This window comes from Parasteatoda tepidariorum, chromosome 4 (genome assembly GCF_043381705.1).
Source record: "Parasteatoda tepidariorum isolate YZ-2023 chromosome 4, CAS_Ptep_4.0, whole genome shotgun sequence".
In the NCBI taxonomy this organism is placed as follows: Eukaryota; Metazoa; Arthropoda; class Arachnida; order Araneae; family Theridiidae; genus Parasteatoda; species Parasteatoda tepidariorum.
Genome location: NC_092207.1, coordinates 20,063,950 through 20,077,521, shown reverse-complemented (window position 1 = coordinate 20,077,521; position 13,572 = coordinate 20,063,950). Strand labels below are relative to the sequence as shown.

Below are 13,572 nucleotides of genomic sequence, written 5' to 3'. Positions count from 1 at the left end.
AGGTATAACTATTTCAAGTTGGGGTGTGGGGTCACTGTTTAGAACAGGTTTTGGCTCTGGTCAGCGAGAGAAAGGGAATCTTTTTCTTCTGTCTATTGTGTTGCCCTAGAGTGAAGAGAAGCTACCCTCCCCCCTAAAATCTGCTATTCTTGTTTCCATAGCAGCAGGTGGCCTCATACTGTGGCGGGAGGTGTTCTTACCGTAGACAAACTATACACTATCTTAAAATCTTTAAGTAATGTCTTTCTCCTCTGATTCTTAATACATATATTTTCTGATGATTTCCACTCTTTTTTGATTCTCATAATAATTAATATTCATATCATTTCTTACTTTTCATTTATGTCTTATTTTTCTGTGACACTGTTCAAGTTATAGTTTTTTTTTCTGTTATAATGTATGAATATGAGAGGCAGTGAGTTGTCATTGTGATGGACTAGGGTTCGATCCCCAGTTGCAGCTTGCCTGTGTAGTAAAGACGGCTTGTGCACAATGCTGACCACTTTACCACAATCATGCTGTTGGTATATAAATTGTTGTGGATCCATAAATCCCTAACCCACAATGGGCTGTTGAGGGAATGCTATAATATATAGCTATGCCATGGTTGTTGATTTTTAATTTTATTACAACACTGCATTTTATGGAGAAGAGATTTGACAAGTATCTTACAATAATTTCTTTGAGTATTAATTTATTTTTTTTAATTATCTTGATTCTAATCATTTTTTTAAAAAAAGAATTCTATGATGATGATTTTCTTCTGTTTCTTTGATTATCATTTCTTTTAGAGTTTCTCTGATTCCAACATTTTTTTATGTCTTTGATTCTGATATTTTTTGTTAAAATTTGGTTAAGTCTGGTGCTTTTTTTAAAAAAATTTCTTGGTTCTCAAGATTTAGAATTTCTTTGTTCCTAACGATTCGTTTAAAAGTCTTTTGTTTTTATGATTCTTTTTTATTTCTTTGAAATTGATAATTTGAAGAAAAAAAATATTTGCACTCTTCTCCTGCGATGCTTCTATCTCTTGGATACTAATGGTTTTTCCTTTGCTTCCTTCATTTCTTCGCTTTTGGAAGGTTTATTTTATGGTTCAAAATCCGTGGTAACAGGATAAGCGTAACAGTACATATTATGCATATGGATGTCATTACATAAAGGAGACCATTATATGAGCCCAAATTACCTCTGAAATAACCTAAAAATAAAAATTATAAATTAAATTAAGAGGAAGAAAAAGAATTGATATTTGCATCATAAAATCATATTTAATAAAATAAAAAATATAATTCCAAATAAATCTTTATATTAAATTATATTTGTATCCATAATAAATCAATTGAAAAATATTTTAAATATTAAGAGAACTGCTCAATTATATTAACCCATCTGTACTTCTTAAGTTTAACGTGTCTTTTTCAGCTGCAAATTTTTGACAGCAGTTTCCTGTTTTTATTTTACATTAATTGACGAACCCATAGGTTTGTCAATTAAAACTAGATGCAATTTTTAACGAATTATTTTTAAATTTTTCAACAATAATTTTGTAATTACTTTTATATTGCTCCAAAAATTTTGTTTGGTTTTACTGAATATTATAGCAAAAAGATATATATATAAGAAGTTACAGTAAAAAAATATAAGATGAGAAAAATTAGTTTTTTATAAAAATGAACTAAATATTTCTTAAATTACAAAATAGACCTCTTAAGTATTTCTTGAGAAATTTAAAAACATATCAGAAACTGAAAGTGTCTCTTCCATTATTGTAGTAGTATATTTGGTGTCAGAATTATAAAAATTATTGAAAAGCTAAAATCTATGCCAATTAGCCAGCGTTTCTTTTTTCTTTTTTTTTTACTAGTAATCGAATACTTATATTTATAATTGTAATTGGTTTTCTTTGAATTAAGATATCTTGGAATATTAAACTAATTCAAAACTTTATAAAAGAAATGCTATTTCGTAAAGCTACCAGTTTCTCTTTAAATAACTTAATATTTTAAATTCAGAAAAGTCATGACTGATCAACTAATCGATGTATAGTTTAGTTCGATAGCAAAAAGAAGCAAGACCAATTTTAGCCAAAAATAGCTTAAACAGCCATTTCGTGTGTATAAGTACCATACTCCATCAAAATCACAGAAGGGAAAGAAATGTTACACAAACATTTGAGTTGATTATGAATCTGATTGATTGTTTACCCTCTCCCGGTTGGAAAAGTTTTTTTTTGTGGTTAGGGGTTTTTTTTTTGTTGCATTTCTCCCCTGTATCGAGCCCCATACTCCCCCAAATTAAATTTTTTGATGTTTTTTCATGGATGGACCAACATAATCTTGATGGTAACCATCAATAATTCCATCATTATATTTCTTGATGATAACCAACCTAAAGTAACCATCACCTCAAAGTAGGAATTCGGACTGATTTATGAGGATCCAACATAAGAATAGCAACTTGTTTTGATGGTTTGTTCATCTTGAACCATCACGAATTTCCATCATAGTATCTTAGAAATCAAATGTTGGAATGATCATGAACAACCATTCCAATCTAGGAATTTAGACTGATTTATGATGGTCCAACGTAAAAAAAAACTAAAATTGTTCTGGTGGTATATTCCTGAGAACCAACAAGAATTTCCATTAAACCATCATGGTCCATGAGAATCAAACTTCTCTTGATGGTTAACCATCATAGTATTAAAGTAGCATTTTCCATCATGGAATGATGGAAGTTTGTTGGCATATCAAAAACCAGGATCACGTAATGGAAAATGTTGGATGATGGTGACCATCATGAATCGCACTGAAACCGACAGAAACCATCAAATTTTTCTTGATCTGACCATCAAGAATTTTGACTCTTTCTGGCTTGGCTCTGATGATGATACTAGCTTCTACAATATGCAGATGGCTGTTTCAACATTTTATGTATGCTTAAACACGTTTCTTTTTTAAAAAAGTGAATAAATAAAAAATCTTACCTATTAATGGAGACATGGTGAAACTCATGGGTGCATAGAGAGTCAAACGAGAAGCCATAGCCATGGATCGCTTCTCCTCATTAAAGAAGTCAGTGACAATTCCTGGAAGTCCAGATGTATTGCCTCCATACATCAAACCCAAAGCAGATATGGCTACCATTGTCGGATAGAAGCCAGAAACTAGTGTCAGCAAGAAACAAAATAACCCCATCCCTGCAAAGCACACGGCACTAAAATTGCTGTTGGTTATGTAGCCACAGTCTGTAACAGAAGTCAAACAAAAGCGTCCTATAGTATCGAAGAAGGACATTGCCATCACAAAATATACCTCTTGGGAGTAATCAATCCCTTTGTCGCGAATAACGTCGACAATGATTGTCCAACATATATACATCACATAAAAATGCGCACTTTGAATGAATGATACGACTAAAAATGTAGGCTGCCATAGTATTTTTAGAGTATTAAATAATGATTTATTTGATGTTTTTTGGCAACAGTTGTTACTGCATTTCATGCTTTTCCCATTCATTTCGCATGATGCTGCTTGACCATTTAAGTTGGCACCATTTAGTAGCATAGGATTTCCTTTTTGCTTTTCAGCACTTTCTTGAGCAACAGAAAACAAGTTGAAATTTTCTAACGAGAATGAACTTGGATTAGTCTTAGTTACACTTTCAGTACCAACATTGAAATGGAATTCATTTGCTTTATTTCTCAAGACATCTTTTTCTAAGACTGATTCGAAACTCGAGAATTCCACGTATGATTTAAGACTGTCGACACTTAGTGGTTCGTTTTTTTCTTTAATCAAGTTATTAATGTTCACACAATTCGATGTTGTTTGTCGTTCGCTCATCGTTTGGCAGTTTGAAGTATCTAGTTCAACCACACGTGCTTTGCGATTGTACGAAGATTCAGGCAGTCGTTTCGTCAGTAGCATGGCCGCAGGAACACTGTGTAAAACGATGGCGGATATGATTAAAAATGTTCCTGACATACCAACTCCAAATAATATCATTTCTAATATGGGTGGAATTATAAATGCTCCAACTCCACTACCTCCGAAGATGATGCCTTGAGCTTTGGCTCTGTGTTTATCGAAATATAGATTTATGATTTCTGGTATCACAGCTGTTGACCATCCGAATCCAATTCCTGCAGAGTTTGAAAATGTTTGGATTTATTACAAAAAATCAAACAGAAATTAAGAAATCTACTAAAATCTTCCATCTATTCTTATATGTAGTAAGAATTAATTGCATTAAACAAAATGTATATATACTCACTACTCACATAAAAATTAGTGCGATATTAAATTGTACTTTGAACCATAGTTTAAATCATTCTTTCATATAAGTAAGTTTACCAAGTAAGATAATATGGTTTAACTTAATAACCATAATAAGGAAGCACACATTTTGAACCATATTATTGTTTAATACATTCCAAAATTTTAACAGTGTAAGTTTAGTAATTTGAACTGATATAGAAAAACAATTTTAGTTTTAATTAATTTTATAATTAAAAGAAATTGTTTTCTCAACTTCATAAGAATAGCTAAGAAAAAAAATAAGAAAACATGTACCGTATATCAATCCTAAGAAGATATCAACAGCAATTATATTTTGGGCAAAAAAGCATCCACCTACACCTATTGCACAAAATAAAGATCCAGCTATAGTCACTGCCCGCAGTCCGAATTTTTCTCCAACAAATCCAGCAAATGGACCTATAGGTTATCGAAAAGAATTAATTGCGATAACATAAAACCAGGCACAGAAAAATTATTATATTTAAAAAATTGCAGCAGGAAGAGTAAAAGTACTAATTGAATCGGAGTTTACAAAAATGTAGAAAAATTAAAATCGAGACATTTAATTAGAGATAAGAAAAAAATTATATATATGTTATAAAACATATCTAATTATCTAATAGGTCCTTGCAAACTCCTTTAAATGAGTTTTTTCATTTTATTTAACTGGTGGTTCTCAAGGGATAAACATAATCCCTCAGTGCCCCGGTAATCTTCCCGCTTTCATTTTAATTATGCAATCTTTCAAATTAAATCTTCTTTCTACATATCTTATTTTATAGATCTATCTATCAATTCATTTCAAAACTCGTTAATCTAAAGATAATACTTAATTAAAAATTCTATCACTGATTATTATTTTCAATTATTTTATTTAATCACAGGCCGGGATAGCCTGGTTGGTAGGGCGATGGACCCATGTTTAAGAGATCATGAGCTCAATCCCCACAGGCCGTGTACAAAATGGAGACTGGTGCACGCTAACTCTGTCGGGGTTATAAAGTCCTCCAAGTTCCCATAACAAATCAATACCTCTAGGGGTGCTAGATCGGAGAATCCAGTTTTGGTTAAGGTCAAAATTACTATCTGTGGGTGGATGAATGATGTGTGAATGTGTCCTCCCTGTAAAACAGGCTATGATGCATGTGTGTGGCCGAAGTCGAATTCTTGATCATAGATGGCGCCACTAGAAAACAAGTAGAAGCGCACCCCTCTGCTTTAAAAATAGGCTTGCCATTATTGACAAGTGGCATAAGACAACAACATTTAATAATGATCGAAAATGCTTTAAATTGTAAATTATACAAGTTTTTACTTTATTTTAAATCATGTATGTAAATTTAGGTAATGATATCCGAAGTTTGAACAGACTTGTACTCAAAAATTACATTAAATAAATATTGTATTTTTTTTGAAGATTTATTGTTCAGAAATTATTTGACCGATTTCAATAAAATTTCAGACACTAGGCTGTTTTAAATTAGTACTTAGTATAATCAATATAGTTGTATTATATTAATAATAACGTAAAAAACAGTTTGTTTGACTGTGTGTCTCTTTTTTTTTAACTCCAGAATTGCTTGTGCTGAAATCGCGTAATTCAAGCAGTTGGTGCGAGGGGAAATTTTGGACTGCGATTCTGAAAAAAAGTCCCTGAGTTTTAATTATTATTCTTTTAGCTATAAAACCTTCTTTGTCTTTAAATTTCCAATGGCAGTGGAAAATGACAAACTCTTATAAAATTAACAAAGGAATATAAAAAGAACACTATAAGAGAAAAAAAGTCAATGTTCCATCAGCAGTATCGCTTCACCTCGGAATCTCCACGCAGAGCCCTGCATCCCAACAAATGGTTCCTGTCCATGATTTCGTCTCTTCCACAAAGTAGGCAATTAGGACTCGTGAAAATAAAAATTCGGTGAAGGTGGCTCGCCAGGCAGTCATGGCCTACCGCGAGTCTGAATTCCGCAACAGTCTTTTTGCTCCGGGCTTATCTGAAATATTTAGATCTAAGCTATTCCTCCAACTTTTTGAAGAAACACAAGAAATGAGCAAGGCTTTCCATTTTGTCTTATTAGATAATACAAAATTTTGAAAACGATTTTTGATGATTTTTGTAATGTTTCTAAACATCGAAATATATTGTGTTTAAACGAAGCACGCATTCATTTTTCTTCCTACCTTAAAAAGTTCCATTAATTCATCTTTTAAAACGAAGTTCATTCTTTTTTTATTTTAAATTTTATTTGTTTATTTATTTTAGTGATATAATTAGCGATCGAAATGGTGGTGTAGAGCAGAACTCTCTACCTATGGCAACACTTCGCATGCGTTCACCATTAGCATGTGGAGAGTCATAGAGGAAGGAAATACGCTAGTTTCTGTCTTGATTTTCATATAGATTAAAATCTTTTAAGTTTGGAACTATTATATGGAACTGAAAACTACATTAAACATAGTTCTAAAAGAAAGCATCATGAAAATTCTAAAAAAATATTTTTATTAATTAAAAACGAAAAATATTAAGAAAAGAAAAAAATATCGTAGTACATTTCTGTACAACTGAAAAGAGGGGGAGAAGGACCAAAGGCATGGACCGGTCTAGTTTGATGGCACAGTAGGCCTTGGCTCTCTATGGGCTGTAGCGCCATTGAGCTTAGTTTTTAGTGATATAAGGAGATGCGACTATATTGGAAAAAATATAAAATATGTAATAGCATAGGTAGTTAAAATATGTAATAGCATGCACATTACCTGACACACTTCTCATGAGGTATGCTATAGCGAATGGAAAGGAGGCTTCTTTTCTGTTGGTTTCAAAATGATCAAGGATTGAGACAAACAGCTGTCCACCAAGTCTCATAGGACATGTGGCCAATAAGAAAACTAAGCTGCCAGCTGCAGCTACAATCCAACTTTCTATACTATCCAGGCCTCTGCGCTTCATCTTCTACTATCAGATATGCATTGATATAGTCAACAAAATGTTTTAAGGATGTTTCTCTTGCCAAGAAAAATTAAAAAAAGTCTTAGTTTAGGTACCTTTATAGTATTTAAGTCAAAGTTACAATTTTAAACTATATGCACAGTGCTCGAGAAAAAAACGCGGACCGCCCTGAATGACTTTTGATCTAATGATCGGATCTTCAGATTCTGGAACTCAATCTTAATGGCTCGCGGGGTTGACTTCCAATATTCTAATTAATAATTGTAGATGATATTTTAAGTTACTAAATCAGACACAAAAACGTATTTTCCCCGAATAAACATACCTTTTTTTCGACGGATTCCGAATTCGAATCCATTGAAGAAAAAAAAGACGTATTTATTCGGAGTAAATACGCAGGACTTCTGACTGCCAAAATATAGGGGGTGGTAGCTGCAATCTGGGAGATATGGTACCCATAGTTTAGTCAGGAGAGCGATTCGAACTTTGGACCCCTTAGTGTTAATTTTTCATTTTGCGTAATTCGCCATATCTCGAGAACTTTTTAAGCAAATTGAAAAAATTTTGCACACAATTATACAATTTGTTTACTCAGAGATAATTCCATGCAAAAAAATAAACTTTAGTAAATATTTATTGTAATTTTATTTAATAACAGCCGAAAAAATTTTGATCTTTAAGGTATGCAATTTTTTTACATCATTTTGAAATATCTAATTTTACATGGCTAAATATAAAACTTGAGAAACGGTTGAATAGTTTTTGAGAAATTGAATTTTAACATTAATGTAATCGAATTTTAACATAATGTGTAATTTTAACATATTGTAATTTTAACATTAATAAACTTTGGACAGCTCTCCTGCCCAAACTATGGAGACCATATTTTCCAGATTTTGGCTACCCCCTATATTTTGGAGGTCAGAAATCCGAATCCGTCATAAAAAAAGGTATGTTTATGCAGAGAAAGTACGTTTTTGTGTCTGATTTCCTAACTTAAAATATCGCCTGCACTAATTAGCGTATTCGAGGTTACCCTCTTGAACCTTTAAGATTGAGTTCTAGAGCATGAAGATCCATCAATCATTAGATCAAAAGTTATTCAGGGAGGGTCCTTTTTTTTGGCCCGCTGAACAATCTATACACAGACTAAAACTATACTAACTATATGTACGGTCATAAATAACTGTTACAAACTCACAACAGTGTTAAAAATCACATATTATTAACTGTTAATACGAATACTTAAATCACGAATAACTGTTAAAACTCATAGTAGCAGAACTGAGTTAATCTGTAGCACAATCTCAAAATACGGAATATTGACATTGTTGGTATCTCCTTTCCCCACATTGGTGATCTGCGGATGTGTTATTAACACGCCTACTTCGATGGATGGTATACATTGAAAAGTTAACTTATTGCTATGTGTGACTACGTCATCGTCCTCCTCACGTTGTTGCTTTTCAGTCGCATTTACACACAACGGGATCCTGCACTCACTCGATTGCTAATAGCAACACAGGAAAGACCACACACACTACCGTGATAATACAATTCTTACCACAAGTGCTCAAAATCCGGTGAACTTAACACAGCTCTCTCGGTCTTTGGTAAATAAGGCAACTAGTGGTATCCGTTCATCAAATTCTATCTCTGTTATTAAACATCAATTCGTGAGTATACAGGCTAACTGGAATCAATCTTGAGATATTGAAGACTTTCATTGGTTGATGAAAGTTGGTATTGTCGATAATACCGTCTCCCCACAGAATAGCTAAGATAAATAAATATAAACAGCACATAAGTATAACAAATGTACTTTAAATGGTTAAAGTGTAGAACCGGGGGACCCTCTGATATTTGGCGATTTGAAAACATGCCTATGTATATCTGTTATCAAAATAAAACAGAATAATTTATTAGCATACACAGATTGTGTGTGAACACAATAAGAAATACTGTTAAAAACACATAAATAAATAATTTATAGGTAAATACCGTTATGGCATTTATAAATGACAACAAATATTTTTTTCAAGACAACAAATAAGCAACGCTTTTAGAGCTTTTTATGTTATATAAAGGTAAGTAAAAATTTATTTTGAATATAAGACTAAAAAATTATAACAATTCTACATTAAATACTTACTTCGGTCGGTAAAATTCAAAACAAATTCCTATTACGTCTCATTTTAATAACACTTGATCGATCATAGAGATAATTCTAAATTCACCCAAGAAGTGTTTATATATAAGTTACATCTTAATATACTCTCTGTCCTTTATATGTCTAGTGAATTACTTGATCTCATGTTATCAGTTAGTTATAAAATAAGTGATGTATTTTATGATAATTACTCGCTTTACAAGGTTATAGCAACGCAACAATTATCTCAGTTTTCATCAGAAAAGAGTGTACAAAGATGCAAAGGGAAGAATTATCTTGAATTACTTTTGATATACAATGATTAAATTTTTTTACTCTTACATAAAATTACGTGGTTCTGCTGTCGAAATTCAAGTACCTGGATAGTTAACGAAGTCGTGCAAAAAAGTTAATACGCAAGCATCTCACGGGACTAGGGGGGCCAGGGCCTGTTGACTTGCCGATTCAGTTTCGTTAGTGATTTGATTAGTCTATTTTAATATAGACATTACATTTCATTTCTTACTTTTTTTTATAACAATAGCTATGCTTCAATGGCTAATTAATATTATTTGTTTTTAGTTCATTAAAATATTTATTTATTATTTCCAGTGTCGTAAAATCTGGAATTTTAAATGGTCATTAAGTATTTAAGGACTATTAAGATTGGAATTAAGCATCCAAATTACAGTCAAATCCCTTTTTAGTGAAATAATCACTACGCAATAACGAAAAGTCGTTATTTCGATATTACGAGTTTTAACACCAAGCAAAATTACTTTGATACATTTTATTTTATTTTACAACCGCCGTTGAACAGTCGACCCAATTTTATGGCTTTACGACTACTAATGTTCAACTCCGTAGCGTCGTCATTTTGAACCCAATCCAGAAGACAAGGGAACTCCTGGATCGAGTATTGGGAGAAACTTGTCTTCGTCGAGGACTTTTTGATGGAGAAAGCCCGCATTTGTGTTACATGGAGAGGAAGACAACCTCCCACGGTTAGCCTGACGGCAAGGGGACTCTAATTCATGACCTGTCTACCACTGAGGATATTTCACGTCAGCGTTGTGGTCGGTGCAAGCCGGATGCGGAGTTCGTATCGACTGGGATTCGAACCCGGTTCGCCTCATTGCAAGGCGAACGCTCTATCCCCTGAGTCATCACGGCTCTATTTTGATACATTGCAATTTTTCGCATAGCCCCGGGATAACCTAGTTGGTAGGGCACTGGGCCCATGGGGAGTTTCCTTGTCTTCTGGATTGGGTTCAAAATTACAATGCTACGGAGTTGAACATGAGTAGTTGTAAATCCAAAATTGGGTCGGCTGTCAAGCGACGGATATAAAATGAAATAAATTTTTCGTATACAAAAATTTATTTACAGTTTTGATATATTTGTACTCAACATTTAAGAATATATGAGCGCAGTATTTAAAAAGCTCACAAAAACTATTAAATTTACGCAAACAAAGAATTTATTAACACTACTTATCAAACAAACATCTATTCAGTAACTTTTTTTTTCGGTACAGATGACTTAGAACCAGAAGGTATTATTAAACTTCTCCAACTTATGTACATGTTTAAACAAAGTATTAGAAAAGTTTTTTTGTGCCGATAAATATCACTTCACAGCTTCCAAATCAGACAAGGAAAAAGGCACAGAAACGTTTTTATCAACGCGTTGTTTACTTTTGTAGAAAGGAAGAAATGTCTCGTTCAGGAAAGAATGGTTGCTTTTTTTCTTCTTCGCTAAATGGGATGATCTATTTTGTTAATATCGCTATTTTAAATACATTGTTTCTATTAAAATGCCCTTGGGGATTCGAAAAATATTCGTTACTTTGAAATTTTCGGATTTCATTAAAGAGGGATGTGAATGTACTAAGAATATTTTTGAAGGATTGTCTATAATTTTCTAATGACGTAGCGAAGGACTTTTTATTTTATTTTTAATTTCGATTGAAACTATCTTTTTTTTTAATTCTATTATTTAGGTAATTATGTTAATTATAATGTATTATGATTGTAATGTTTGGCAAACAAATAAATGAGGATTTCAGTGATAACTACCTCCACACGGTGTAATTTGGTAACTGTTTTTCAAATAACTAGGAGGCTTCGTCCCCTGCTCGCTGGCGCTCTCCAACCCCCGGAACTGCTTTCGCAGTTTATTTCGGATTGCTTCGCAATCCGATGCTCGCTTTACTCGCTCATTGGATACGTTCTTAACGTCTAGCTTTTGTATACTTTTTTGAACACTGAAGTTCCGAAAACTTTTCACTGTAGAAAATTCTAAACCTGTGCATTTCAATAGATATTAATTTGAAATCGCAAACAGTTCACATATTTTTCGTAATCACACTATTCTAAATTTCAGTTGTTGAGAAAAGTAACTGTTGTAAGTTTTGTTTTAGAGTCTTTCCTACCAGAGGGCTAAAACCATGTGTTGTAAAACAATATGAAACAGTACTGAGCACCGGATGTAAAGCATCGGCTTCGACGAAGATAATTTTGTGAGAAATTTTTTGATAATTCGGTGAGAATTCACCCGATTAGACATATGATGCTCATTACGTGCTCTTGCGCGCCGAAGCCTATCGATTAAAACGTATTAGCGTATTATATAATGTAGATTAACCATATGCTGCTCACTATGTGCTCTTGCGCGCCGAATCCAATCAATTAAAAATGAAAACTGTTGCCAGCGCGAGAAAAGAAATATCATCTGTTTTATTGATACATACGTACGTATTAGCGTTTTATATAATATAGATGCCTATCCTGAAAAAACGAAAATGTTTGAAAAAATTGATAAAACAGAAATAAGGATGATTACATTGGAATGTATTCAGTAAAATATTTTAAGTGTCAATATGTAAAGGAAAAAAAACGGAAATAACAAAGAGAGGAATCGAAACGTGGTTCTTGGGCCACGTTTCTTGGTTCTTGGGCCACGTCTATAATGTTTACTTAGTTTGATTTATTATTAATTATTTTAATGAACAGAAATTTTTATGCTATACTTAAGTGAATAATTAATTCGATATTCTTGCTTATTTTCAAAAAAAAAATATTTATATATATATATGTACACTCCTCAAAAGTGAAATTGCAACACCAAGAAATAATGCACGTAGCGTCATGCAAATTTCAGGAGCGATAGTAGTGAGATAGATATGCAAATGATTAAATTTGCGCCTGCATCTGATCACGTGGTACGCATATTCGGGCTATAAAGGCCAGCAACTTTCCCTTCTCATAAACGGCATCTGAAGTTTTGCGTAGCATTTGCGACTTTCGAAAAAGCGTAGAAAATGCCTCTGAGACGTCGGCGAGCTCAATACCATCAGTTAACGACCGAGGAACGTGACCGTATTATCGAACTCCATGAATTTGGTTTGTCGCTGCGCGCAATAGCAACTCGTGTTGGGCACAACGTGAGTACCATCCAACGTTGTGTCACACGATGGATTCAGGAAGGTCTACATGCACGCCGAAGAGGAAGTGGTGCGCACAGGTGCACGTCAGAGGGCACAGACCGGCGTATTCGCCAGTTGACTATTCGAGACCCTTTCTCCACGGCACGTGCCATCCGAAGCCGGTTGCTTTCAGGAGCAGGTGGATCTGTGTCCACCCAAACCATACGCAACAGATTGCATGAAGTACAGTTACGTGCACGGGTACCGTTGACCGCTTTACACAGGGCTAGACGCCTGGCGTGGTGTCATCGTCATCGTACCTGGACCATCCAATGGCATCGGGTATTGTTCACGGATAAATCTCGTTTCTGTCTGTGGAGAAATGACGGGTATGGCGGCGACCCGGAGAACGCTACGAACCAGCCCATTACGCCGAGCGTCACAACGGTTCAACACTGGGCATCATGGTTTGGGGTGGCATAATGTTTGATCGCAGAACGCCCCTGGTACACATTCACGGCAGTTTGACAGCGGACCGCTACGTCACACAAGTTGTGTATCCCGTTGTTCTGCCCTTGTTGCAGGGCGCACCCAACACGGTATTCCAGCAAGACAATACCAGGCTGCATGTCGCACGGCGAACTCTTAACAGCCTGACTGGATTTGACATCCTTCCCTGGCCGGCAGCCTCTCCAGATCTGAATCCCGTAGAACACCTAAGGGATCTCATTGAACGTGGCATGAACAG

The 13,572-nt window shown here is 34.1% G+C and overlaps 2 protein-coding genes across 4 annotated transcripts; one reads left to right on the top strand and one right to left on the bottom strand.

Moving 5' to 3' along the window:
• Positions 1 to 677: 677 nt before the first annotated feature.
• Positions 678 to 9,551, bottom strand: LOC107457462 (monocarboxylate transporter 12-like). Of its 3 annotated transcripts, none has more exons than XM_016075622.4 (5): positions 9,401 to 9,551; positions 7,056 to 7,254; positions 4,575 to 4,718; positions 2,987 to 4,144; positions 678 to 1,198 (listed from the first exon to the last, which is right to left on the bottom strand). In XM_016075622.4, the coding sequence occupies exons 2-5, from the start codon at positions 7,246 to 7,248 to the stop codon at positions 1,059 to 1,061; spliced, it is 1,635 nt and encodes a 544-aa protein (XP_015931108.2). In that variant the 5' UTR covers positions 7,249 to 7,254; positions 9,401 to 9,551; the 3' UTR covers positions 678 to 1,058. The 3 variants fall into 3 exon arrangements, with proteins under 3 accessions (XP_015931108.2, XP_071035590.1, XP_015931109.2); XM_071179489.1 differs by having other exon boundaries at positions 7,056 to 7,302; positions 9,401 to 9,531; XM_016075623.4 differs by having other exon boundaries at positions 7,056 to 7,251; positions 9,401 to 9,490.
• A 3,168-nt stretch (positions 9,552 to 12,719) lies between these two features.
• On the top strand, positions 12,720 to 13,307 carry LOC139425329 (uncharacterized). The gene has a single exon (XM_071179329.1). The coding sequence runs from the start codon at positions 12,720 to 12,722 to the stop codon at positions 13,305 to 13,307; it is 588 nt and encodes a 195-aa protein (XP_071035430.1).
• The last annotated feature ends 265 nt before the right edge of the window (positions 13,308 to 13,572 follow it).

Bases quoted from the DNA above. Each gene is read 5' to 3' on its own strand.
- LOC139425329 (XM_071179329.1), top strand. From the start codon at position 12,720: ATGCCTCTGAGACGTCGGCGAGCTCAATACCATCAGTTAACGACCGAG.
- LOC107457462 (XM_016075622.4), bottom strand. From the start codon at position 7,248: ATGAAGCGCAGAGGCCTGGATAGTATAGAAAGTTGGATTGTAGCTGCA. The intron at 4,719-7,055 runs GTAATGTGCATG...GATAACCTATAG, and splicing joins CCTCATGAGAAGTGTGTCAG to GTCCATTTGCTGGATTTGTT. The intron at 4,145-4,574 runs GTACATGTTTTC...CAAACTCTGCAG, and splicing joins CTTCTTAGGATTGATATACG to GAATTGGATTCGGATGGTCA.